Here is a 27,405-nt window from a genome sequence, read left to right as displayed (position 1 = left end):
GTGTGGCTTGCTTTTGTGACTCTTCACTCTCTTCTCTTGCTTGTGTGGGCTTCATCAAGGTACATGTTCTCCTTTGTCCATAGGTTAAGAACTATCTTAAGAAAATACAAAAGACCATAGTGAGGAAGTAGGCAACATGAGGCAGGAGAATTGGTACCACAGCCAGGATGGCAGAGACCAGAGTAGAGATCATGCAGGTAGAAGACGCTTTTCTGAGAGCAGGTTGGGAGCCAAGGTCATGGGATCTGGCCACCCAAGGCTACCCAAGGCATCCAGCCTAGCTTCTCATCTCTGTCAAGTGAATCATCATTCATTTTAATTGATATATCATCTACAAGGTCTTAGGATGTGGTGTGATGTGTCAGAGTGTGGGTATATTGTGCAGTGATCAAACCAGGGTTATCATTAGCACACTCGTCCCCTCAAATGGGCATTGCTCATTACTCTTCCCTTCTTTATTAACTCGTTCCTTGAGCTCAAAGAGATCCTGCTTACCTCAAGATGGAGGCATGCTTAAATATATCAAGTTAGAGAAGGCTGGCTCAAGTCAAATTGCATTGTGTTGTTTGTCTTCCAAAGTAGAACAGAGGCATACTTTGGTGAACATATAGTCTGTGTGTTTTCCTAGGAAGGGAGGGTCTCAGGTTCCATTGTGCTGTTAATAAATGGTACCATCTGTTGAATGCTTATTCGAGGCTTGCCACTGTTCTATCTGATAAACATCTTTAAGCCACCTAATTTTCATAACTCTCTGAAGTGTGCCAGGCTATTTCCCTCACTTGACAAATGAGGACGCTGAGGTGGAGCAGTGCTGGACAGCAAGTTCCTTGCCAGCTTACACACAAGCTTGAGAGATTGATTAGCTCCAGTCCTAGAGCTTCCGCATGCTGCCACCGACTTCATGCTGTTGGGGAACAAGACAGAGATTCCAGCAAGAACTGAGCACATATCCTTTGACAGAAACTGCCCTGTGGTGCTACTGCATAGACAAGAGCTCTTCATAAGAAACTAGAGAAAGTGACAAGGGTAGTACTGCGTGTGCTGAGAGCCACCCTGGTTCTACTTCATTTGAAAAGGTAGCTGTCCATCCGAAGAAAGGAGTGGTCCCGATGACCACAAGGACACTGGACCCTGGAAACACAAGGACTTGTTTCTGGCCCTGAATGATAAGTACTTCTAATGCTGAAGATTTGTGGGGAATGATGGGACCTGCCTGGCAGGGTTGCATCCTGTAAGGAAAGGACTTCCCCCGGTGGAGATATTCCCCAACATCTGTAAACATCAAAGTCTCTAAGTTACACTTTCAGAAGATACCAGGCTTGGGCCTGCTTCTCAGAGATCTGGATTGAACTGTTTGTCTCCATAGTCTCCAAGCTGCTGAGAGAATAACCTTGGTCCTGTGAAGCGAGGCTAGGTTTCACAAAGGAAGGCACTTGGCTGGATCCAGATTGTTATACTCGGGGATGACGCAGCAGGGTATAGACAAATCTGAGGGGACCTTGGACACCTATGATACAGGTGGGACAGGAGAGAGAAGAGGATCCCAGATCAGGACTAATGTCAGAGAGGCCTCTCTTTGCAGTGGGCATCAGTTAGCTCGTCACAGGGTATCAAAACTGCTCCGCAAAGCTCAGGGGACATTGAAGAAAAAGAAGGAAGAGGAGGAGGAGGAGGAGGATGAGGAGGAGGAGGAGGAGGAGGAAGAGGAGGAAGAAGAGGAAGAGGAGGAGGAAGAGGAGGAAGAAGGAGGAAGAGGAGGAAGAGGAGAAGAAGAAGAAGAAGAAGAAGGAGAAGGAGAAGGAGAAGGAGAAGGAGAAGAAGAAGAAGAGAAGAAGAAGAGGAGGAGGAGGAGAGCTGGAGGACAGAAAGGAGCCACTGTGACCTACTGGCTTCTGGATAGGACATGGCGTTGGACTCCTGCAAACCTCATAAGATTGAGCCAGGAAGATAGCCAGCATTCCGGTGGGCTGAACTGACTGAACTCAGTGGATTACAAACCAATAGCAAACCTAAGCCGTGACAACGGGAAGGGAACATGCCAGTAGGGTCCCAGAGGAATGGGATGAGGTCGTAGAGACAGGTGTGACTACCATTTATCATATATATGTATGAAACAGTGGAAGTATAAGTTGACCAAGCTAGCTCAGTCAGTCAACACAGTCTCAAGCGAGGGAGTGAGAACTGAAGAAGAAAAACGGTTAGACGAGATTATAACAAGACTCCAGCCCACGCTGAGGCTGAAGTAGCTTTATTTCTCCGCAGCCTGCTTTTACATCATTCCAGGTATAGCCAAACACATGGTCAGTTCTTAGATCGAAGACAACATAGTCCAGCGAAGTAGTGAACAAGGAGATCACACAAGAGAGTAACTAAGTCGTAAGCAAAAGAATCACACAAGGTAATAATTGAGCAAAGCAGTAAACAAAGCCCCATGGTCACTGTTTCTGACATTCTTATCTGAGCCCAGTGACAAATGCCAAATTCCTAGAAGTGGCACCAAAAGCTCTCAACAATGAATAAAATGTAATCTTTAAAATGAGAGCTTACCAGGACAGTGCAGACTGACTGAGACTGAGGAGGCTTTTGGGGGCCTGGTAAAGGAAGTGCCTCTGTGGGAGAGCATGCCAAGACAGCGTGATGCAAGTAGGAGCAGGGACCAGAGGCTAGGAGACCATCCTCAGGCAGGAGCACTGGCCGACGGTCTGTTCTCTGAGACCTCTTCCCCATGGATACCATCTGCCCCACCTTAAATGTCAGCTCCTCAGAGAAGCCTTCCCTGGCAGCCTTCCTTCCTCTTCCCTGTTGCTTCTGCACCAGGGAGAGTATGGATGTCTAGCTTGTTGGTATGGCTGATAGGTTAGGAACTCTACTGAGGGCTTCTTCCCAGCCCATAGGGCAGTTCCAGGCACAGAGAGACTCACTTTAATATATGTCTGTTGACTTATATTCCTTGAAAGGTCAAGTATCATCTGCTCTTTATCAGAAGACAAATTCAGCTTAAAAATCCAACGGCTTTCATTTTCCACTTTATAACTGGACAAAACTTGATTCCATAAAGTGAAATGAGTTTTTTTAGTGAATTAATAACTGGAGGGGTTAGCAAGCAGGCTCTACAGGCAGAAAAGCCCGAAGAGACAGAAACAACAAAAAGTAATGGTTTTAAAGGGACTCCCCAAGGGGCTGAGGCAGGGTGGGTGATCCTACTGGCTCAGCAACTCCGGCTTCTCTGGCTGCTGGGAGACGACCGTTTTAGGAAACTATCCCAGTTTCCAAAGTTCACTTTGCTTCCCTGGCTTTAGCACAGTGGCCCCATTACAGCTCAGTCTGTTCTGCCTGGCCCAGTGCTAGGTGCTAGCAGAAAGAAGTGCTTCCCACACACTGTTGCTTAGGAAGAGATGAAGATCCGAAGAGTACGTGGGTCTGGCTTGCTGCCACAGAGAGTGCCTCGCACAGGACAGATCCTTGCACAAGCCAGCAGCAGGGCCAGGCACTTGGGTCGCATTCTGGTTTAGAGTGGTCACACCAGCTCTGTGAGGAAGTGTTACTCCTGGAGGACAAAGTTCCCACCAGGCCAGGGAGTAGGGCTACTTCATGGCTTCCCAGTCAAGACCTACTTTAACCGTGAACATATTTAACATGGATATATATGCTCTTTTCCTTCGTGCTCATACAGAGAGCTTTTCTCTGAAGGTCAAGATCAGTAGGAGGACCCTAGGGACACCCAGCAATGACATGTAAAGGGGATGGCCACACCTTAGGTGTGGGCCCTACTCCGCTACTGTTTCCTCTTTGGATCTTCAGGAGAAAAGATTCTCCGGCATCAGACTTTTCTTACCCTGTAGGCCTGGATGTAGATTTCTATAAAACCTAGCCCTATAAATAATGATTTAGTTCTGAGAGACTGATTGGTAAACCCACAGAGGGAATTTCTATGTCATAGGAAACCTTTCAGGTAGTGGACATTGTCCACTTGCTGAGTTAAAAGTTTTGAAAAAATGGACTTATTTATGTCTTTGCAGCCTACTTATTCAGGTTATCTGGGGAGCATTTAGTTTATGTCAGATATGGAGGGATTTAATACACAATGACTAATGTCTGTGGAGCTGCAGGTTGCAGCATGCAGCCGGGTCGGTCTCCCCCAGCTGATGCCTTGTTCTCCCAACAAACATCCCCAGAGCCCTGGCTCCACAGCTGTCTAGCCTCTTGACCTCACCATTAGTTAGCCTGTTCAGTGTGCTCACCTGAGACCTGTGATCCGTGCAGATGAAGTTCTGTTAAAGTAGTGTAGGGCAGGACTGGAGGAGAGCAGGAGAAGTGACAATAGCCTCCTGTATTTAAGTATAGTAATTTGCAGTGATTGTCTCCAGAGCCCATGATAAAGACTAGTGAGGACTGGTGACCAGGGCTGCCTCAATCCCTGTTCAACCAATGGCTTTTTCTGTCAATTTCCTAGTATCCAGGAGCAAGACAAGAGACTTCAGGCTCTCTGGAATGCTTGTGAGAAGTTGCCCAAGGCCAACCACAACAACATCCGGTGAGTAGGGAAAGGAGGGAATGGATGGGGCTTACTTAGCCCTGCTGCTCAGCCCCACCCCCTCCACCCCCAGCCCTCCAGATAAAGGTCATGGAAAGTACCTATGGGATCTATAGTACTGTTAGCATGCGTGGTCCATTTTAAGCTTCAAACAGCCTAAGAGATAAGATAGGCAGGGGGTGCATTGATAGGTTCTGTGCTAAGGAACAGAAACTAATATTTCCAGGGGCTACCCAACAGCCATTGGCTAAGTCTGTGACGGTTTCTCAGTTTGGGAAAGAACAAGGAGTAAGGCAGACCACCTACATTATTTGAGGTCACTGGACTTATAAGAGTGGCTGACCTACTCTGGAGCTGAAGGAGGCAAATGTCACCTTGAGCTAGTCACAGGCAGGGCAGTGAAGGAGAGAATTTCACAAATGTGTGTCTCTTCAGGGAACCACTTAGCTTCTTGCCACCTCTCTGCTGCAGACCCTTCCCCACCCTTGGCTTCTTTTCCTTGCCCTGCCCCGTTCCTCTCCTGTTTGCTTCCTCTCCTCCCTGTTTCTTAAGATGCAGGCTTTCAGCTTCAACTTCTGCTTCGGTCTACCGGGTAATTTTTGTTCCCCTGTTAAAAATCCCTAGAGCAGTAGAATGGCTGTTCCTCAAGCACTAAACCCCGAATTACCATGTGTGGCAGCTCCACTTCAGAGCATATGCCCAAAAGAATCAAAAGCAGAGACTGGATGTTTATGCACCTACATTCATAGCAGCGAGGTTCACAGAGTGAAAATAACCTACGTGTCCCCAGGCGGATAAATGGATAAATCCAATGCACTGTGCACATACAGTGGACCTATGGTTCTTACAGTGACATGGACAAAAAGGCTTGGTCCCATGTATATCCTGAGAGTAGCTGGAGTCATGGGTACTGAAGGGTTGGGCAGTGGACAATACAGGGGTTATTGTTTAATGTGTACAGTCTCAATTTGAGAAGGTCAACTGGTCCGGGGGATGGGTAGATGGTCATGATGGTTGCCTAGCAATATACAAATGGACAAAGTAAACTATAGGTATATGTTACTAAAATCTGCATTTAAAAGTATCCAGACACGAGTCAAATGTGAACAACGCACTATGTGTTGGTGATCCCAACCATCAGCCACTGGCAAGGATCCAGGTCAATTGCTCTTGGAGATCCCATATTCTATTCTAATTCTAGAATGTGTCAGGAGAGACTGGGGGTAGAGTTGGTACAGGAATAATATGGCTACTACTTGTTTGGACTTGACCCCCAAGTCTGGTGCACTCTCTGCTGGGCTGAGAGAAGAGGAGTTAAAGTCCTCCAAAGAATTTCTTTGTTGTGACCCAAGGGTTCAGATGACAGCCTTTTGTAGCTAGGAGACCAGGAGAAAACACAGCCCTGGGGCCTCTCGGGAGGGCAAGCATATTCTCAGTGTGGTATGCCTAAGCCTTTCTTGTTTACCTTGTGCACAGCTCCTTCATTCTCATTTTAAAAAATTAATGCTATTGAGACATAATTCACACACCACTGTGTCTTTCTAAAGGTGACATTGGGATTGAGTCTACATTTCCAAAGCTGTGCACCTGCTAATAATGTCCATTTTGGAGGTGTTTTTATCACTGCATGGAGAAACCCAGTTTCCACTGCAGCCATTCTTCACCACCCCAGCTCAGTTCAGCGGTCACTAATCCAGCCTCTCGCATGGTGCACTTTCCTGTTCTGGGTGTTCATATAATGTAAAACTGCACTGTGTAGCCTTTTCTGTCTCCTCTTCTGCCATATTTCCAGGGCTCACCTACATACAGGACGGGTCAAATTTCCATTCTTTTTAAAGCCTTACTAACATTCTACAGACATGCATTTACTCCTTCAAGGGCATTTGAGTGGCCTCAGCTCTAGTAATACCACAGATAATGCCTCACCGAATGTCTTAGCAGCTTGTGCATGGGCGTATTTCTCTTGGGTGTTCTCCTACCAATGGAATTGCTGCATCTTCATTGGACACAAGAAGCCTAAGTGAGGGTTCATAAGACCACAGTCTGTGTGTATCTACAGGCACTTAACCAGAGATCATGAGGGGTAACAGGGTACGGTGAGAGACACACCTTGAGCGTCCTGTACTAAAGGGCAAGGATGGATAGAGATTTTTACTGGTTGTTCACTGGAGTAAATGTGTGAGCATCTAAGTGGGTCTGTCTGCATTGGGGAACCCAGAATTTCCATTTCATGATATATTGCAGGATCCGTGAGTCTCCTTGTCAAGAAGGCTCTACAGGAGAAAAGTTTCTATTTCGTCCTGCCAGACAGTGACTGTGCTGAGCCCCACTTAAACCTGACTCTTCTCATTGCCTTTCAGATACTTGATCAAATTTTTATCAAAACTGTCTGAATATCAGGATGTAAACAAGATGACTCCCAGTAACATGGCAATCGTCCTGGGACCCAACCTCCTTTGGCCACAGTCAGAGGGGTGAGTACAGGAAGGAGAGGCCCCCTAGGGTGCCAGGCATGGGCTGGAGGGCAGGAGGCCTGGGCCCTGGGTCATCTGTGTAGCAGTGAGTTTGGACTACACTGGTTTGTCTCCTGGTAGGTCACACGTTCGCACTCGCCCAGGAGCTCAGGATTTACAAATGGAACATACACACACACACACACACAAACACATACACACACACACATAAACACACACACAAACACACACACATACAGACACACACACATAAACACACACACACACATACAGACACACACACAGATACACACACACATATACACACATAAACACACACATTTACACACACACACACACACACACACACACACACACACACACACACACCAGTTAATTTTAAAATGTCTTGGCTACCTCAAAGGCTGAGCACTCCTGAACCTTCCCCGGCTACCCCCCAGGCCCAATCAGAGAAGTAGCCAGTGGCCACTGACCTGAAATCTCACATGGCTGGTTGGCCTTTTCTCCTGTAGCTCCTGTGCCCCATCCTTCTCCCCCAAGTCATGGCGATTCTCTGACTCCTTTTTTTCCAGTTCCTAACCCTCACAAATGTAAAGGTCATGCCCCGTCTCCCTTAGCCCAGCCATTGGCTGCTGGCATCTTTATTGTTTGATCAAAAACCAACTGGGGACAAGGAGCTTCAGCATTTGGACACAAAGATTCCCTATTAAATCAAAGCTTTAGAACCAGTCCCCAACACATCTTAGCCTGTTCTTTTCTCTTGGGGCCAGGAGGAGGAATAGAATCCTATAGATCTTCCTCACTGACAGGCTCAGAGCTATGGGTCTGAGTGTGGTCTCCTGTGACGAACATAAACCTCCAAGGAGCGTGACAGAGGAGGGCAAGGGACAGGAGAGCACTTCTCAGGAAGTCCAGGCTTCTAGACTGGAAAGGGAGGAGGCCTGTCTGCCAGGGGCAGCGGAGTTGCAAAGCAGATAAGCTACCCTGTGCTGAAAAAGGACTTACAGGCATTGTGTGCTCACCAGGAGCAATGCGGTTCGCAGAGCTTCCAGAAAGTGGCTAAAGACCTGGGCCTGCAGAATTCCAGTGCCCAGAGGACTGCAAAGCTGCCCCCCGCTCAGCTACTAACCTCTCTGCTCTGCTCTGCCTGCAGGAACATCACCGAGATGATGACCACAGTTTCCCTGCAGATCGTTGGCATCATTGAGCCTATTATTCAGCATGCAGACTGGTTCTTCCCTGGGGGTATGTGTCAGCACCCACATCTGGGGGACAGAAGGGCAGAAGTGGGGACGGGAAGCACACTCTGAGCCTGAGGCCTGGGAAGCCAGGTGTGTGTACCCAGGCCTTGGATGGCTTTGTTCACACCCCAGCCCCATACATGCATCAGGCACTGGAGTAGAGCCTCGCCTGCTCCCTTCTCTATCCCTTCCTCCCCCGCCCACCAGGAGACATTTCTGTCATCCAGGTGTGCGTGCCTTGTACCAAGTAGGTCCACGGATTCTCCTGACCTAACAGCTACACCGTGATTTATTCACACCTACAAAATGTGGAACTTGGCCCAAAATAGCTCCAAGCTCCTCACTTTCCAAATGCAGAGGTGGCAGAACCTGATGGTACAGTGGGAGTGGGGAGTTCTTCAGTCCAGGACCTGCCATCACCTGGTCGCTACCTTTTTACTGACTTAAATGGTGTTCTTTGAGCCGCCCCTCGGCAGGTAAAAGCAGGGCTCCAAAGCAGTGACTTGCTTTCTTGTACCTGGTTCAGAATTAGGCACTTGGGGCAGCTTTCTACAGGGAATCTGTAAAATGTTATGAGCCAAAGAAGTTTCACTGCACGAATGTTTCTCTGCGATCATTCTATAGAGACGACAGTTGTAGCCATAGTTGTTAAAACAACAACACGTTGGTCCTGTCCATCATGTGTAGTAAGTGTTGGAGGCGAGCTTCTAGATGTCAATCGCCACTAACTTACGTGAGGACAAAATGTTACTAAGGCCAGGATCCCAGCAGTCAAGGCTGACCTGGTTATCTCTCTCTCTTAAAGGCCGATCTGCTCATCACATAAGTCATAAGTCACTTTGTTGACTGGTCAGTATGGCAAGGTAATATCAATATAGGTGGAGTAGACCATGAGGTGACTTTTTTTCTAGAGGCAGCATGTGAGCATCTCTCTTGTCCCGGAAGGGTGTGCGCTCACAAGAGATCACATACACGGATTCTTTCTCCCTGCAGAGATAGAGTTCAACATCACAGGCAGTTATGGGAGTCCGGTCCACGTGAACCACAATGCCAACTATAGCTCAATGCCCTCCCCAGACATGGACCCTGCTGACCGGCGCCAGCCAGAGCAGGCCCGCCGGCCCCTCAGTGTTGCCACAGACAACATGATGCTGGAGTTTTACAAGAAGGATGGGTATGAGCTAGTGCCTCTTCTTCAGCATTGGGAAATTTGGTTTGGGGGAGGGTGTATTTAGGAAAACCAGAATCGACAGGAAGGCAGTACTTACTATGACACTTGAGGCCGCGTGTAGCAATTCAGTTGGGACCTCATTCTGGATACGTGTGTGTGTGTGTGTGTGTGTGTGTGTGTGTGTGTGTGTGTGTGTGTTGGGTGGGACAGGTTTCTTTGGCCTGCTTCCCTTCTGGTCCAGAGGTAAGTACAGCCTTTTTAGCTGACCTGATTGCCATCAGTATGATTAGTTCCCTGCAAATAAAGAAGGGTTGGTCAATGAAGGGAAGTTTTTTTTAAAAATCACAGTTAGCCCTATTTATCGTTTTACTTATTTTGAGATAGTATTTTATTAATTAGCCCAGGCTAACCATGTACTGTCTGTATGCGCAGGGATGACATTAAATCACAGTCCTCCTGTCTCCCTCTCCCACATGCAGGTATTCTAGGTGTGTATCCATATGCTTGGTTTTAGACAGTGCTAGGGGGATTGAACTCAGGGCTTTGTGCATGCTAGACAAGCCCTCTGGCAACTGAGGCACACTCCTGGCCCAGAAGTGCTTTATCTTGACTTAGAATTCACCCACGTGTAGCTAGGAGTGTGGCCCAGTGGGGGACAGAGCTAATGCTCTGCCTATGTGGAGATAAACATCGATACTGTAGAATTTCCCAGAGGCCAGCATGTATAAACGTGTGGCCATTCCTGCCTCTCCATTGGCTTTGCTTTCACTGTAGACCCGCTCATCTGCCATCTTAAGCTCCCATGTACAGCACCATTGATGAATAGCTTTCTCTGTGAGGCTAGAAAGAAACGCTAACCTGGGAGTAGCCCACGGTCTGCCTACTTGAAGGAAGTTCAAGTACCCCCAGCTTAGTGTGTGAGCGTGTGGAGGAGCAGCCGCTCCACACTCCCTTTAAATCAGTTTACATAATGTTTAATTACACAACATGACTGCCTCAGTAAGCAACAGAGGCATAAGCAGGTTACATAACTCACTCCAGTGAGTCACGGCAAGCAAGCCACTCACTCAGTGGCCTCAGAGCGTACGGTCTGATGGAGTCCAGCTCACCAAGGGTGTCAGTACACCTGCTGCAGGAGTGGATTACCATGGTTTGTCAAGCCGGCCAATTAAGTAAACTGTGATTGAGAATTAAATACATACAGTCACATTCTACAGCTGCTCCTTCTGGGTGGGAACATGGAATACCCAGTCAGGGTCAGATGGTAGGAACTAAAGCACCCCCCCCCCAGGAACCACCAGGATGTGTTGCAAAGACAAATGCCAAAAGGGGTTGGGGGACCTGTGGATGAGTGGAAATCAAACCTTGCCTCCTTCTGTGTGGGAGTTGGCACTGAGGACTTGCAGAGGAGGCCTAAGCCTGTGTCCTTCAATGTATGTGTGTGTGTGTGTGTGTGTGTGTGTGTGTGTGTGTGTGTGTGTTTGTGGGAGGAGGGGGCAGTTGGCTTCAGTAGGTCACTGTCTCTGCCTCTGATCCTTACTCGACAGAGATAACGTGTGATGCATGTGGGGTTATCTGTGTATGTGCTGTGTTTGTTGTTCCCTATCTAGCATGGGTGGGGGAATTAGAAACTCTCAGATATTCAGATGTGGAAGAGAAAAAAAGGAGCAAACTAGAATGTACGAGAGACAGAAAACTGACAGGCACACTGGGCAATGTTTTTAAACCCCATTCCAAGCAGCAGTCTGGTTCCCACATGACCCCTTGTTGAACTGTCAACATGCCCTCACGGGTAGATGCTGTGCTGGCTGAGCCGTAAGAAAATGCCTCAGAGCCACTGGGCTCTTCCAACTGCACTGTCCTCTACAGTGGCCAATGGCATTTTAAGCTGATGCTACCTCTCTGGTGAAGTCCTCTTGCTTCAGTGCACTGGGGATGAACTAACTCTCCGAGGTGTGTCCACACTGATCTGAAGTTGGGGCCTGTGTGAGGCTCAGTGTGGATAGGCGTTTTTGCCAAACCTGATGACGTGAGTCTGATCCCCAGGCCTCACATGGTGGAAGGAGAGAACTTAAGTCCCACAAGTTATCCTCTGTCCTCCACATGTGTGCTGTGGTACATTTGCATGTGTGTGTGCACGCACACACAAACACACACACACATGCACACACACAAGCACGCACTAAATCTAAGTTTATAAAATCAAAATTTTATTTCTACCATCTACCCTATGAATCTATGTATTACTGAAATACATGAAATAAAATTAGTGTGCTTTAAAACTTGTATTTCATAGAAAATATAGTTTAAGCCAACCCTCAGAGAACTGTCTGACAGGGCATGTTGTGAAGCCATGAACCACGTGATGACATTTAGGCAGTGGTAGCTCATGCACATGACTGTCATATGAGATTATGTCATCTAATGCTGTCCCAGTCAGCATAGTTTACTCTGTGATGTTCAGACAAAAATGGAATTGCCCAGTAACAGATTTCTCAGTACTGTGGTCACTTCTGAACTCTGAAAGGAAGAGGGGCCCGCAGTTGTTTGAGGGAAAGGAGAGCATGGTACATCCACTGAGCACCACCAGAAGTCGCTAATTCTTTGACATCTGTCCATCTCTGAGCTTTTAAAATATCTTGAGAAAAATGTTAAAGGCTTTAACTTGCCCACTAAAGTGTGGACACATTAAATAGATGTTGTTAGAGGTTTTTGCTCAAGATAAAAAGAAAGTGTACACTATACACCAATAGAACTGTTATTTAAAAAAAAAACTCATAAAGAAACATTGAGACAGATAAACTGGATAAAATTGGGCAGATGTTGGAGGTTTTCCATCAGTATGAACAGCTTCTAAATCTAAATCCTAGAAGTCACGTAAGGCAGCTTGCTCTTTACGGTCTGGTCCTGAAGCCTTTCTGAGTCACAGCACAAGTGGAATGTCTTCAGTGAGCCAAGAGCTCTCACCTGTGGTTTTCATCACATGCAGGGTGATGGCCACCAACAGATACAGTGTCCAAACCCACAACCTCTATATATTACTTTATTCTTGGGGGAAAAGAGTCTTTGCAGGAGTGATGAAAGTAAGAACTTTGAAGTAGGAAGTTGTACTGGCTTCGCACTGGTCAGTGGTCATCATTTACAGGATGGAGGTGGGGAACTTCACTGTTCTAGAGCTGTGAAGATGGAACTGAGATTTGAAGGTTGGCTGACCCCAGAGGCTGGAACAGAAGTCCCTGAAGGGTCTGCAGCCCTGCTGTTGCCGAATGCATCATAGTTACAGAGTAGAATCAGCTTCCAGAACTGTGTGTGTAAATCTGCCATTTGTCCATTTTGTGGCGCCTGCCACAGCAGCTGCAGGAGCCCAATCCCACACCCACACCCACAGTTACATGCCTACTCCAACAGCCACACCTTCTAATAGTGCCACTTTCTGGGCCAAGCACACACAACCATTTGCCAAAACTGCCAACGAAGAGCATTGTGGGAGAGGTGGCAGCAGACACTTTAGTTGTCCTTGCTCAGTGTTGGTGTCTCGGTGGCCTTCAGTGGCACTTGGCTGAGATGTAGAATGTGTTCCTGTTCTGGAACTTCTAAGACTAGCCCTGTGGTTTGCTCCTGTATCTCTAGGAACACTGAGTCTTGGAATGTAGCTCATGCAGAGTCCAAGAATCCCCTAGAGAGAAACTGAGGCCCCAAGGGGCTCTTCCCCAAGAGAACACTGAGCTTGCACCCAGTTTCCAGGCTATCAGGGAGTCTCAAGATTAATAAACCATACTTTTAATGACACCCCAACACATGCACTCACACACATACACCTTTAAGACACCATAGCAGTGCACTGGGACTAGAGGGATGATGTCTCAGCCATTAAAAGTACTTGCTACATTTCCAAAGGACATGAGTTCAATTCCCAGCCTGGTTGGCTGGCTCACAACCACCTGTTACACATGATTCAGTGCTCTCTTCCGGCCTCTATAGGCACCCTCATGCGTCACACAGACAGATGCACATACATATAAAAAAATAAATCTTTAAAATAGTGGTATGCCGGGACCCACTTTTCTGCCACGATAGAATCCTGACCAAGCATGTTCCTTGCTTAAGTACTTGATGTTTTTGTCTGTCTATACTATTCCAAAGTCTTTGAGCTAATTCCTCAGGCATAAAATTTACTAAAGTAGAACTGACCAAAGGCGCCTGAAGCTCATAAAGGGCTCTCCGTAACTTACAAACTGTTCTGGAACCAGTGTCCCTTCATAGCAGGGTCCCCTGTCCTCTGTCAGTTTGTTCTCCAGAGAACCTCTCATCCACGATGACAGTCCTCATCCCTGCCTCCTCTGCCTGCCTGCTGTCCAGGGCTGAGCACTGTAACCCTGATGTGATAGTCAGATCTCTGCTACTGTAACTGAATCCCGGAGTCAGTCAAGGCTGGGGATGGGGGTGGGGTATTGTAGATAATGGTTTTAGCATCGAAAGTGTTGCTTGGCCCCGTTGCCTTGGGTCTCACTGTATAAAGCTCACGGCAGAGGAAGTACAGGGAAAGGAAGAGGCAGGGTCCTATCATCTGAGAAATGTTGTCTAAGGCATGCAGCTGGTAACTTAGCATCCTTCTGTGGCGCCAGCTCTTAATGGTTCCATCATCTCCCCAGATGGCAGCAGGTCAAAGATCAGGCTTTCAACAGGTAGGCCTTGGGAAGACACTTCCTGGCCATGCCAGGAGGGGCTTGTATGTATCCCCTCCTTATTTTTAGCCCCTTGTCTATTAGGCTGCCGGTATCCCTTCCTCAGAAGCCCCACTGGGTGGGACAAAGCAACACAAAGAAGAGGGGCTCCGAGTCACACTTCTGTGCTTTATTGCTAGGTGTTTTAGTTAGGGTTTTACTGCTGTGAACAAACACCATGACCAAGGCAACTCTTAGAAAGCCAACATTTAACTGGGGCTGGCTTACAAGTTCAGAGTTTCAGTCTATTATTATCAAGGCGGGAACATGGCAGTGTCCAGGCAGACATGGTGCAGGAGGAGCTGAGAGTTCTACGTCTTGATCAGAAAGTTGCTAGCAGAATACTGGCTTTCAGACAGATAGGACTAAGGTATTAAAGTCCACACCCACAGTGACACTCCTACTCCAGCAGGGCCACACCTTCTAACAGTGCCACTCTCTGGGCCAAGCATATACAAACCGTAACACTAGGGAAGAAAGAACTCCGATGTCAGAGGGACTCTTCCCAGTGTCTCTGTCTCATGCTGTCCCCACTTCACCAAAACAATACACTTCTGCCTTCAACAAACACTGTCTACTCCTTCTTCCTCCAGTAGACATTTTATTGTAGACAAAGTCTCATCGTGTAGCTTTGGTTGACCTAGAACTCACTATGTAGACTAGGCTTGAGTCCAGAGATCTGCCTCCCTCTGCCTCCTCAGTGCTGGCATTAAAGGTGTGTGCCACCATACCTACCTGGCATTTAAAAAGTCAAATCTGCTTGGCATCTGGAGTGACAGCCATTATAACTATTGATTTTTCCTCAGGGTTGTGTATCCCTTATGTAAATAGTTTAGGACTTAGACATATTTCAATTTTTGGTGTATATACTTAAACACTTGAAGCATCTTGGGGGTGCAACCCAAGAATAGAAATGAAATGTGTCACATAGATTTCCTGAAGCTCATTTTACATAGCATTTTCCCTGCGAGTCAGCACTTGAGGTCAAGCGTAGAATTTCTGACAGTCTCAGCAGCTCACACGGCTGGGGGTCTGAAGGTTTCTATATACCAAATTTTCAGATGAAGGATGCTTAGCCCGGGCCTGGTCTCCAAGGGCTGAGGGTCTTCCGTTTATGTTCATTATTCTAGAAACACCCCAAGGGGAGAGAGAATGTGTCACTCCTACTTTACAAAGTGTACTCAGAGGTCACTTGTAGAAGGTAGGTCCCTGTTCTTCTTCCAGCCCCATGCTTCCAGAAGTAAGACTCAGACTCAAAATACATTTACAAGTACCTTGGCCATATAGCTAGGCTTTTGTCTTATTAGACCATCACTTAAATTATCCCATTTATTCCATTCTGCCATGTGGCTGATAACCTGGACTCACATCTTTCCCGAGTGGAGGATCTCCTGTCCTGGCTCTATCCCAGAATTCTTTCTGCCTCCTGGATGTCCCACCTTCTATTCTACCCTTGCAATAGGCCATAGGATTTTATAGTGGACATATGGTGCATCCATTCACTACATAAGAGATTCTCTTCACGCTCACCCACCTGTATCTGTATTCTGTAGCTAATAGTTGGCAAGCCTGGGAATTCCCACCAAAATTTACTGTCCCCAAAGCCATTCTGCTGCTCTGAACAGAGGAGGGTATGTCGTCACCATGAGTCTCCACCATATCGCCTCATCATAAACAATTCTTTTGTAATCAGACATACTGCTTCTGGGACATACTTTGTGTTTATATCAGTTCACTTTCATCGGTATAACTAAATGTTGGAGGCTGGGTAATTTATAAAGAAAAGTGTTTTCCATAACTCATAGTTTTGGAGCCTCCAAGACACAGTGCCAGCCTCTGCTTGGCAAGAGTGAAGGTCCCCACGACAGTAGACGCGCATATGAAAGCAAGAGATGACACGGCAAGACAGGAAACCGGAGAGAGTTTCAGGCGTATTTGCCTTGTATAGCATCTCTCCTGTGAGAGGCCTGGTTCTTTCTGAGAATAGTGTGGCTCATGTCCCCATCACCTCGTGGGAAGTTTCAGCTCTTGAGGTGCCACCAACTCCTGGCATCTTTTACCACGTTCTCAGAGGATGCCTCCCCAAACCACAGCACAATCTCTCACACATGCACAACCCATTCTGTCAGTACTCAGCCCCTGCGGCCAGCCAGGGCTATCAAGGTGTTCCCGGTCTGTCGGCTGCCCTGGATTGCTAAGTTACCCCCATGGATGATGGAGGTAGGAGGGAGGTATCTGCCCCATTCTGTCTGTGAGGAAAGAGTTAGAAGGAGTCAGTAATTGGTCTACCTGGAAATAGAGGTGTGGGTCATCTCAGAACCTATTCCTTGTTAAAATCTCATTTAAAAATCTGAAGTGTGATCTAGAGCAAATCTCCTGCAAATGGCACTTGACTGTGCACAGTGCCACACACTTGTAATGCCAGCACTTGGGAGGTGATTTGTTTTGTTTTTGGCAAAAAGCCTATAAATAAAAAAGAAATAAATGGAAGATTCTGGTAGGCAGAGAGGAATGAAGACTCTGTGCTTCCTGTTCCTAGATTCACCATGTTTGGCCAGGGACAAGGGACTAAGGCACATATTTTACAAACCAACACAGACCTGGACCCTAGGTTCTCCCAGCATCCCTCAGTTCCTACCTGGCATACCCTGTCCCCAATCCTGAACTTTCCAGCCTAGGCTGCCCTTCCCCTTAAAGGCTCCTTCCTATATAATCCAGACATTTTGGTCTCCTTGCTTTCTCCTCTTCTCTCTCTGAGAGTGCACCCTTTCTCTCTTTCTCTTCTCCACCTTCTTCCCCTCTCTCCCTCTGGTGACTTCCCCAACCTCCTTCCTTGGGGCCAGTGAACTCGCCCACCCAAGAGCAGCTTTCCAGTAAGCCTACCTGTAATATATTCTAATCTGGCTTGAGTCAGCCCATTTCACCAGAGGAGAAATAACTTTCACCCCAACCTTAGCTTCTCAGGGTCTCCTGGCCTAGTATTTGCTCCCTTTCTCCAGGACTGAGTTCTCAGTTCTCAGTCATGGGGTTGTTGGAGCCTCCATATTGGCTTTGAGTGTCCATCAACAGCACCCACTGGAGTCATCTTTCGGTCACACCCACTTCCATTTTATCATCCTTAAACACAACCAGGGCCTCCAGTCTGTTCTGATCTCTCTCTTGAGACAGCAGTGAGCAGAGACTTGTGAACTGTCGATACAGACATCTGGTTGAATGCTCCTTGTTTGTGTGCCGCCCCTGCTGGGCAGAGAACTGAGCAGCTCTGTCACTGCTGCCTTTGGGCTGAGTTTATCTGGACATCCAGACGTACATAATTAGCAGCTTGCTCCCTTGAGTGTAAATGAGTGTTTAGGTATCCAAGAATGTAGCTGCCACCTTTGCTATTGAGTCACTCCAAGATTTATATAGCTACTTGAAAATGTCAGTGGACGTGGTATGTGTATTCCTGAACACACAGTGCTCTACCCATCAGTCTCTTTGACAGGCAAATGGGTGACTGGCATGGCCCAGCAATCCCTAGTGAGGGTGGCAGTGTGCACTGAGCTTGTGTTCTTAACTGCAGTCGTAATTACCAGAGCTTATTTAATACCTAACTGATGCCCAAGCCTGCCCGTTCCCCGGCCACTTCAGATCAGTGGGTACTCTGGAGTCTGAGGTTAGAAGCACCTCTTAGAGAAAGCAACCCCCACAGCCCTGCTTCTGATGAGCAGAAGAGGCTGGTGAGGAGGAGTGGAGGGCTGGACTTCAGGACTTGTGCCTGACTGCCTCCCCCTGTCCCCTGACCTCTGCAGCTAAGTGTCATCAGCCCCTACCCCTTGTGCAAGAATAAGCCTTCTCCTGCTCTCTCCTGATCAAATTCCCAAAACCCAGTGGGCAGCTTGCTAATCCTCCTTGGCCTGCTGTGACTACCAGGGGACATACATTGACACCTGTCCCAGAGTCCTGAGGTTTTCTGGCTGCCCAATGAAAGGTGTCCATTCAAGATGACTTGAAAGTCAGTAAATCCTGGGAAGAGATACTCCCTTTCCATTTCAAGATGCCTCCTTGAAGCCACAGGGAATCTGAGGAATGCCCGCCATGACACTAGGCATGAAAATTTCAGGAAACTGAGGCAGCCTACAGTTGCTTGCTAATACTCATACCAATCCCCTCAGACAGGCCTGTGCTTAGGCATGTGTCCTGAAAGGAGCTCTCCCACCTGTGACATCTCAAATCTGAATTGGTCTTTTATCTCGCTGCACTTCTGCAGGGTAGATGTGTCCATTCTAGACATGCTGGACTCCATGGTGGAAAGGCTCAGTATATCCGACCATTGAGAGAGAAGAGCAGAGAATAAGCACCTGGGGTTCTGCCCCTAGAGATGGGTGTGCCCTGGACTAAGACTTGTCCTTCTATAGAAGTCCACGTCTCCCTCCATACTGGAATTCTTGTCAATGAAACTGTTGCCTAAGGGCACTGGACCAGGTCCACTGGACCAGATAACGGACATTAACTGCCTTCTGTGCCCGTGCAACTTGTAAAGGAGCAGATGCCTGGTTCTCAGATGAATCCACCATCCCATCGCCCTGTCAGCTCTGCAGCTCCTCTCTATCGACCTACGTGGTTTTGCTTGTGCAGACACGGGACAGGCTCGGAGACCAACTAAACAGTAGTCATCACACAATATGAGCATGCCTGCAGGTCTCAAACAGGAAGCCCCTTGCAGACACTCCACCTCTGTGTCCAAAGGAAGGTGTAGACTTGTTGGCACTAATATCTGTATGTTTCTGTCCCTGCAGCCTTAGGAAAATCCAAAGGTACAGTATCCTCTGGTAGCTACGAGGCCACTTTCAGTCTCTTAAAGCAAGCAAGCTGTGTGGTAGTGAGCTCGGCAAGAGGGTGAATGCGCCATGTCTGGTTGCTTGGCCGATTTACTTGGAGCTGTGTGTCCACCATCAAAATAGGCTCTGAGCCCAGAGGGACCCTAGGCATGAGCAGCCCCTCAACGCTATCTAGATAAGCAGCTGTGGCCTACAGAGGTCAGGCCCTGGCAGATTCCCCAGGAGTAGCAAAGCTGGGACTAGACCCCACATTGCACAGAGGATGCATTTAGAAGGCTCCCGCTGGTTGGCTCATATCTAAGACTGGTGCTGTCTGTCCGTGTCCCACCCCACTTCATCTCACATGGGAACAGTGTTTCCCTTGCCCCCCAGGTAGGCCACATTCTGCTCTGAGGGCAACTTGAGTTCCACACCAAGGATGCTTTGGGGGCCATTATCCCACGGCCTGCTGGCTTTGGCCGACGGTGAAAGCACAGCTTGTGGACTTCCAAGCTGCTGGCTGTGCCCTGTTGTGCTTTTCCACTGTGGGAGGGCAGCTCGTGCCAGGCCTGGACTGTGGGACTGCGTGTCAGCAGGTCCCCAGCAGCCCAGGCACTGGAGTGTCGCTAGCCATACCCTTCCACCGTGGGCATTGCTTCCCAGAAAACCAGGAGGGTGCTAAGCCTGCTGCTCTCCAAACACAGATTGCTTGAATGTCTCCGCTTCATGGGGGAGGGACCGTGTCGCCTGTCACACGTGGGTAAGCAGATGTCTTTGTGTCCCTCGCTAGCATGGGTGTGAGGGTCATGGACACATCTTGGGTGGCACGAAGAGGCTCCTCTGCTGGTCGGAAAGCAGCCTGCGCCCCGCCTTCCATGCAGCCTCCTGCCCCACCCTCCGAGCTGGCTGCGCCCCTGCCTTCACCCCTGCCGGAGCAGGTCCCAGACAGCCCCGCCACTCCAGCTCCTGCGCTCTCTCCGTCAGGTGCCAGCCTGCAGCCCACCCCCGAGCGCCCCAGGTAAGCCCAGCCGCGCCATGGAAGGCTGGCATGTGTGCTGGAGTGACTGGGCCTTGGCTCTCCCTCCAGGCTTCTTGGATCTGCTCGCCCTGCTCCCACATCTCTGAGCATTCATGTTTGGCTTTCTGCATCGTGCCAGTCACCTGCATCACCTGCCCCGGATTACCATGTGAAGCCCAGGCTTTCCAAGAACAACATCCCCAAGCAGACACAGACGGTGGCCCTTGTCCAGAACTTCCCAGAACCTGCTGGGGACTTCCCACGATCCATGTCCCTCATCTCATTCCCCTGGTTCGAATTTTAGGATGTCAGCATTTCTCCCTTCTGCCTCTAGGTTTGTAGGGTCCTATTTTACTACTTAATTAGTGCAGACCAGAGGTGTAGTAACTGTCACAGCGTGCTATTGGTGGGACTGCAGAGAACATCCATTCCATCACCAGTTCAGTGAACAGTACCAGAACTTTTTCTGCCCAAAGCTAGTAACATGATCTCCACCAAACATCTCATGCCCCAGTGACAAGAAACAATAGCACAGAGCTTGGCACTGCCCGGGCTGTAAAGGAAGGACACCACACCTAGTGAGGCCCAGGCAGAGGACAAGACTCGGAAGTGGGAGCAGCATCATGGACGTGGTTTGTTTCTCATGCTTGGTGGCTGTTGCTATGCTAGGGATACACATGTCTATGGACACAGGGTAAGAGAGGATGCTGAATTAGCCCGGGCCTTTAACTTACACTTCCTAAATGAGATTACAGGTCTTTTAAAAAAAAATCTTTTGGTTCCTTTAATGAGGAGAATATAATTCCATTTCAAACTATAAAAGTGAAGAAGGAAAAACCATAAATTATGGGAGGGGCACCCAACACTGGTTATGCTGGGGAAGTTGCTGATAACTATGCCTCAGATAAGGCCTGTGCACCTGCAGAACTCTTTGAGTTAATGGGAGTTGCAGGCAGGGCAGTGGGAGCATGGAGATGTACAAGCTAGCAACAGTGGGTCAGTCAAGCTGACAGAGAGATGAGAGACACATGAGCAAATTGACTGAGGTGGTCCAGACTGACTGAGGTAATCCCCTCTTGGCAGTACTCTTCTTCATCACTTGCATTTCCCATGTTACAAAGGAGATGCTGTGTGGTACATGCCTGTCATACAAATAGTCGCTGAGGATGAGTCCCCTGGGTTCTGCAGGCATCCCAAGGCTATTAGACATGGGTGTCCCTTGGGGGCACTTCTGTGGAGGGCATCGCTCATTGGTGCAGGTGATTGCAAAAGTCACACATACTGAAGAAGTCCCCTCTGCCTAGAGAGCCGTAGTCAGAAGTGTGGCTGCAGAGGAAGTGTCAGAAGCCCTTGCTGGAAACACAGGAGGACCTTCTTGGCTCTGGTATGCCAGGGTGGATGAAAGAAACATTTGGGTGTTTGGTTTCAGAGTGACTTAGAATTCCCTGGCTGAGGATAGCATATAGGGACACCACATGTGTGTTCCACGTTGCTCATTGGTTACCTGAGGGCAGAGGATGCTGGCTGTGAATATCAAACTGAGAGTGGAACCCAGGATCAGCATGCTGGGAAGGGACTGAGAGGAAGCAATGTTGTGATAGTTAAGCAAATCCCAGCTACTCAGCACTCCAGGGGATAAAATGGGAACTGAAGTTGTCTGCACTCAGGAGTTCCCCTGTCCTATGTGCTTGTGTTTCAGTGTGTCTAAAAGCAAGGAACTGTCACCAGGGTCTGGGCAGAAAGGAAGTCCAGGTTCCATCCAGGGGACAACCTGCCCAGGGACGCAACTGGGGCCACAGCCGGCTGCCAGCCCCAGCCAGCTTCCTGCAGACCAGAGTCCGCATACCCTCCGGAAAGGTAGGTTCCCTTCTTCTGACCATTCTTAGGCCCAAGATGGATGCTCTTCCAGTTAGCAAGGGCCTCTGGAGACCTTTGCTTAGAGAATCATTCCTAGTCTTGCCACTGGAGCATTGAGAAATTCCCCATCCCACCAGGGAATGCACTACTTATGCAGTGGGTCAGGATGAAATGGATGGGGAGCAGAACCTTCGTAATATATCAGGATGCCGTGGTGTTTTACCACGGAATCCCACTGAATTACCACACCTTTATGGAGAGGCCATTGTTCTTCACATTTATACAAAAGAGGGTTATTCTTCTTTTCTTTTCTTTTTTCTTTTTTTTTTTTTAGAAGAGGCTAAAATAATCACTCCCAAGGCATGTAGTAACAAATAGAAGATAGAGACCTGACCCCAAGTGGGCAGAGCCTTTCTCTCCTCCACACTGCAGGGTAGACTAGCCCAGGAAATAAGATAACCTCAGACTGGCTTTTCTTTCATGGAGTGGGATGGGGAAGGGCATAGATGGGGAATGAGCCTGCTGGGTCTCCCAGGGGACCTCTTCCAGCAGTACTCACAAACCTGCAGTCACTCCTCAGTTGTAAAGACCAACAATGTTCTCGTTCTCGGGATGTTTGCCTATCAGTGGGCTGTCCAGGGTGCTTGACTCCATTGTGGAGACCATTCATTTTCAATTCAAGGTAGCAGGCATCCTTGAGGATTGAATAAATAAAGGGGACATGGAGGTACTTCAGAAAGTCTGGTCCAACCGTGTGCTTTAAAAATGTAGCCAAGTTGGATGTCGCTCAGTGATTGACCACTTTCCTACTCCCCAGCATTGCAAAAGAGAAATTACAGTTGGCTCCTCCCTGCTTGTACCCAGGGAGTACAAGTCTTGATAAAAGATTGGTAAAAGAAAGTGACCCATAGCCACAGGCTAAGAAAGGGGAGGGTGCAGTTACCAAGTGAAAATTGTGAGGGGTGAAGCTCTCATGTCCTACCGCATGGTTGGGTAACTAGAGTCCACATAGAGCAATTAAGTAGGCATTTCCAAAGAACTTGGGAAGTCTTGGCAAGTTCCCAGCACACAGGAGTGATCACACTTGGGAACATGGAAATTGGCAAAAACTGTAATTTGGTCATTATGCATTTCATGCCATCGATACACAAAAGCTATTATATACGTTAACTCAAAGATTAAACAGTGCACAAGCTTGAGGTGGGGATCTGAGGAGATGTGGGCTGGGGGTATCTATCACTGGGAGACCAAGGTCACTGTGCAGCTTCAGACAAAGACCATTTACTCCCAGGGAAGCACCCCATCAGTGACACCTTGACCTAGAATCTTTCCCTGTAGAACCAGCCTTCCTGAATTCACTCTTAGAATTCAGTGTGTGTATGTAGGGGGTGGGGGGACAAGCTAAAGAAACTCGGGGCGGGGGGAGGTTCTCTATTCATTTTTAAAAACATATTGGCTGCTCTTGGCCTGGCAGGCGGAAGCATTGGGCAATCAGACCCGTGAAGATATACTCAAATGGGCATCGTGTGGGCCTCCCGAAAGCTTTATGTCCTATGTTGTTTTCTCTTACAGTTTCAAAGAAGTTGGCACCAATTCCTCCCAAGGTCCCCTTTGTGCAGCCAGGGACTGTTTCTGATCAGCCCACTGGCCAGCCATCCCCAGTCAGCCTGTCTCCTACTCCACCAAGCACCCCATCACCCTATGGACTGAGCTACCCTCCGGGGTACTCCATGGCCTCTGGCCAGCTTTCTCCTGCCTCAGCTCCTCCCCTGGCCTCCCCCTCTGTCTTTACAAGCACTTTAGCCAAATCTCGGCCCACCCCTAAGCCCCGACAGAGGCCCACCCTACCGCCTCCTCAGCCTCCCAGTGTCAGCCTGTCGGCTTCAAGTCCACAGTCCACAGAGCACCCCATGTTAGACGGCATGTCGCCGGGGGAAAGCATGTCTACAGGTAAGTGGGCCGTGGGCTGTCTGCAGGGCTCCTGTGAGGCTTAGCAGAGTGTGCCAGAGGCAGGACTAGCAGTGTCCACTCTGGCCTCATGCTCGCCCCCCAGAGGAAAACTGCCCTGCAGAGCAGCCTTGTGCAGGGGAGCTCCTAGGACTCATCCAACAGCATAGGGACCTGAGTCCATGGTGTTTATGAGATTGTGTCCTGTGGAATGAGACCTCCAGAGAGGCTGGCATCAAAGCACAGAGGTGGTGTCACCTTCCCCTAAACAGAGCTCAGCAACTGAGAAGTACAGATACTTACCTGGAAGAGAGAAGCTAAGAACTAGAGGGTTTTCCTGAGGAGAAAAAAATAAACCTTGCCAGGAAAATGTATTTGCAGATGCATATTATTTATGGGTTACCTTCAGAAAGACAGTTCTGTAGCCACACATCCTCGAGGAAATTAGTTACACCCACAACTGCTTAGCTGAGTTTTCGTCTAAATTCAAAGCAAAGATGGGGCTGTCTTCCCAAGGACAGTATTATTTATAGTTACTAAACACCGTTGACTGTGGGAAAAAAGGAGCATTTTAAAAATGCCTCCCAGTCGCTTGCCTTATACAATTATAAGTCAGGGGCAGATCTCTGGTGGCTGCTAATGTCACATGGGTGTTGCCTTATTTAGGGGGGTAGTGCTGGGCTGAGTCCTGGAGCAGATTCACGTCACAGGACAGACAGAGCCGGGATACCGCTCTACAGCACAGTCCCAGAGAGCAGGTGAGGCAGCTTGAGAACACTGCGTACCCGCAAATACCAACACATCAGGCACTACCACACATGCCCAGCACATGTACTCTGCACACTGATCACATACATACACACCAACCCACATGTGTGCACAGCACACACACACATATACCACAAATATGTACATATATACATATGCACACAGCATACATATATGCATACTATACATGCCCAGTGCATGTTTACACCATGTACTCAGATGTGCACGTAGTACACACATATACTGTCTTAGGATCCCTATTGCGGTGATAAAAACACCAAGACTAAATGTATCTTGGGGAAGATTGGAAGGGTTTCTTTGACTTAGAGCGTATAGTCCTTCATCCAGGGAAGTCAGGAAAGGAACTCGGGGCAGGAACTGATGCAGAGGCCATGGAAGGGTGCTGCTTACCGGCTTGCTTCTCATAGCTTGCTTGGCCTACTCTATTATAGCACCCAGTACCACCATCCCAGACACGGCATCACCGACAGGGAGCTGGGCCCTCACATCAATTAGGAAAACGCACCACAGGCACCAATCTTGTAGAAGCATTTTCTCAACCGAAGTTCCTTCTTCCCAGATGACTCTGGCCCATGTCAAGTCAACATAAAACTAGCCAGTGCACCATACTACATAGACCACACACCCATATGCACACACACACATTTGAGTACCACACATGTAGATGCCCTGTACCTGCATATTTACTTAGCACATGCATATATAATCACATATGGACTACACATACACATGCAGCACACAAATATTCATACACACTTAAACTACATGTACACATATTACACATACACCAAACCTACAAACATGTACAGCACATATACCACACATACATACACACCTACAGATTGTATGAACAGATACATCACACATGGCACATACATGCACACACTGTATACCCATACATGTAAGCCACATACCCACATGAGAATTATGCCGGAGTGTAATTCAGTGGCAGACCTTTTGCTCTACCTGAGCCAATCCCCAGCACACACACCGAGAAATCCACATAGTCACATGCACCATGTTCCATGTGCATACAAAAGCCACCTGGTTACAGTGGGACCTTGCATTAGATAATGCTTTCTTTCTTCACATCATCATAGAACTTGGCATCACAAGAGTTTGTGATGGCAGCCAGAGTTTGTGAGGTCCAGCTCATGGGTGCCAGTGAAAGGGGTAGTCAAGTAGCAAGTGCTTGTGGCAGGCAGGTCAGGAGTTGCAGTATTGTGGGAGAAGCCGTCTGGCAATCAGGCGTCTGTGTTTTTGAAAGTCATAAATGTTGACTATGTAGCTGCTTTCAACCACTCTGTAGCACAGTCAAACCTAGGAACTTTCCTAGAAGAGGCAGCGTGCAGTCGCCCTCCTGTGAGTGCTGCAGGGGTATGTTACCCAGGCGAGCCCTTGTGGAGAGGCAGCACGTGTTCCTAGTGGGTGGTGGCCAGAGGCAGCTTGCAGGGGCTGCTCCATCAGCACTCCCGCTCTGCCAACTTTCCCTACCACTTCCAGACAGGAATGCAGAGTAGCCCATTCTACAAGGCATAGGATGAGCATCGATGTCACTCAAGGGAGCAGAGAGCGCAGAATGACAGAAATGGTTGGTGGGTATCAACAGGCAAGGAGGGACAGTGCCTTGCAGCTTGTGAGGCATTTCAGGAACGGTCACTTTTCATAGCCCAGGCTCAGTGTCTGTGACCTTGATTGACATACTGTCCAATTTCCCTGTTGTTTTAGTGTTCTTTGGGCAGCAGACCATCATGTGTCCTGTATGTGTAGGTCTTTGACAGTGTAGAATCTGTAGTCGGTGTGGCCTATCTGGGACTGTGCCGTGGGGAGTGTTTTTTGTGACGTGTGTGTCATCATGTTTGTTCCTCTCTCCGAATCCTATCATTATGTTCTTGCAGCTGTGTGACATGAGTGACCAAGTGTTGGATACGTGTGAGGGGATTTTCAGGGTAAGCTGGCCCCAGCTCACCTCGCTTTACTGCCCTCAGCCAGCCCAGACAGCTGCCTGACCCCCACCCATCCCACCAGTCCCTCCTCTCACTGCATGTGGCTCACTCCCACCAAAAGCATGCCTACCTCACTTACTGGCCTTCCCAGTCTCAGGGAGGGCCTCCTGGCTTAGCAGCCTGTAGCTTTCTGAGATCGCTGGCCTGTTCTTCCTTTCTTCTCCTTAGGAGCTGGGAGACATGGCCAGCAGAGGGGGCCCAGCCCCTTCTTTCTACCCATGTCACCATCTTAGCGGCAGACCCCCTTTCCTCAAGCTAACAGTTTACCCTGAAACAGACCTTTTCAAACAGGCACATCTGCTGGAAGCTTGTGCTCTGCTCAGAGACTGTTCCCTGAACCCCTTTGCTGAGGGATATGTCTTCAAGAACACTCACCAGGTGCTGTCTGGCACAGGGCCACTACCCTGGTTGGTGGCCGTAGGTTTGCACCAGCTGGCCTAAGTAAAGATCACTGTTAGTACTAAGGCAAAGCTCGGGAGTCCATAGGGCAGCACCCGAGGTTCTGACACTCAAGTGTTTTAGAACACAGCTGGTCAGTGGTAACAGCTACTGACAGATGCTCTGTCCAACCCTGAAAAGCATGGGGAATTTTTAATCGGTATCTATTTAGGGTTCCTCTCACCAAGAATAGATACTCAAACCTATAAAAATCAGGCAACAGCATGTAAAGCCCAGAGCACTAAGAGGAGTTTGTCCTGCTGACTAGGAGCTAGGTAACTGGTACTTAAGTCTCCTGAGGACAAAGCTTCCCTGAGGCTTCTCCCATAAGCCCTGTCCTCTTGCTGAGTGACCCTTTTTGCTTAGGCTCCTCTGAGGGCACCGCCAAGGTAAGATGGAGATAGTCC

General features: G+C 48.5%; 1 protein-coding gene across 11 annotated transcripts in view; it reads left to right on the top strand.

Annotated features, from left to right (window-relative positions):
* Window positions 1-27,405, top strand: part of Arhgap44 (Rho GTPase activating protein 44) — a 167,278-nt gene that overhangs the window by 137,186 nt on the left and 2,687 nt on the right. For 2 of the 11 annotated variants that reach the window (XM_087571826.1, XM_087571832.1), the window contains 8 exons: window positions 4,454-4,534; window positions 6,895-7,008; window positions 8,162-8,253; window positions 9,243-9,423; window positions 19,734-19,961; window positions 21,661-21,818; window positions 23,391-23,768; window positions 26,453-26,503. In XM_087571826.1, coding sequence (XP_087427952.1) covers window positions 4,454-4,534; window positions 6,895-7,008; window positions 8,162-8,253; window positions 9,243-9,423; window positions 19,734-19,961; window positions 21,661-21,818; window positions 23,391-23,768; window positions 26,453-26,460 — 1,240 coding nt within the window. In that variant the 3' untranslated portion in view covers window positions 26,461-26,503. Of the gene's footprint in view, window positions 1-4,453; window positions 4,535-6,894; window positions 7,009-8,161; window positions 8,254-9,242; window positions 9,424-18,922; window positions 18,941-19,733; window positions 19,962-21,660; window positions 21,819-23,390; window positions 23,769-26,452; window positions 26,504-27,405 lie in introns of all 11 variants that reach the window. The other 9 variants (XM_087571824.1, XM_087571829.1, XM_087571828.1 and 6 more) reach the window with 7 other exon arrangements.

The sequence above is a fragment of the Rattus norvegicus genome, chromosome 10 (assembly GCF_021556685.1).
Source record: "Rattus norvegicus strain SHRSP/BbbUtx chromosome 10, alternate assembly SHRSP_T2T, whole genome shotgun sequence".
Taxonomy (NCBI): domain Eukaryota; kingdom Metazoa; phylum Chordata; class Mammalia; order Rodentia; family Muridae; genus Rattus; species Rattus norvegicus.
Note: the sequence above shows the minus strand (reverse complement) of the source record. Positions and strands in the feature narration are given on the sequence as shown.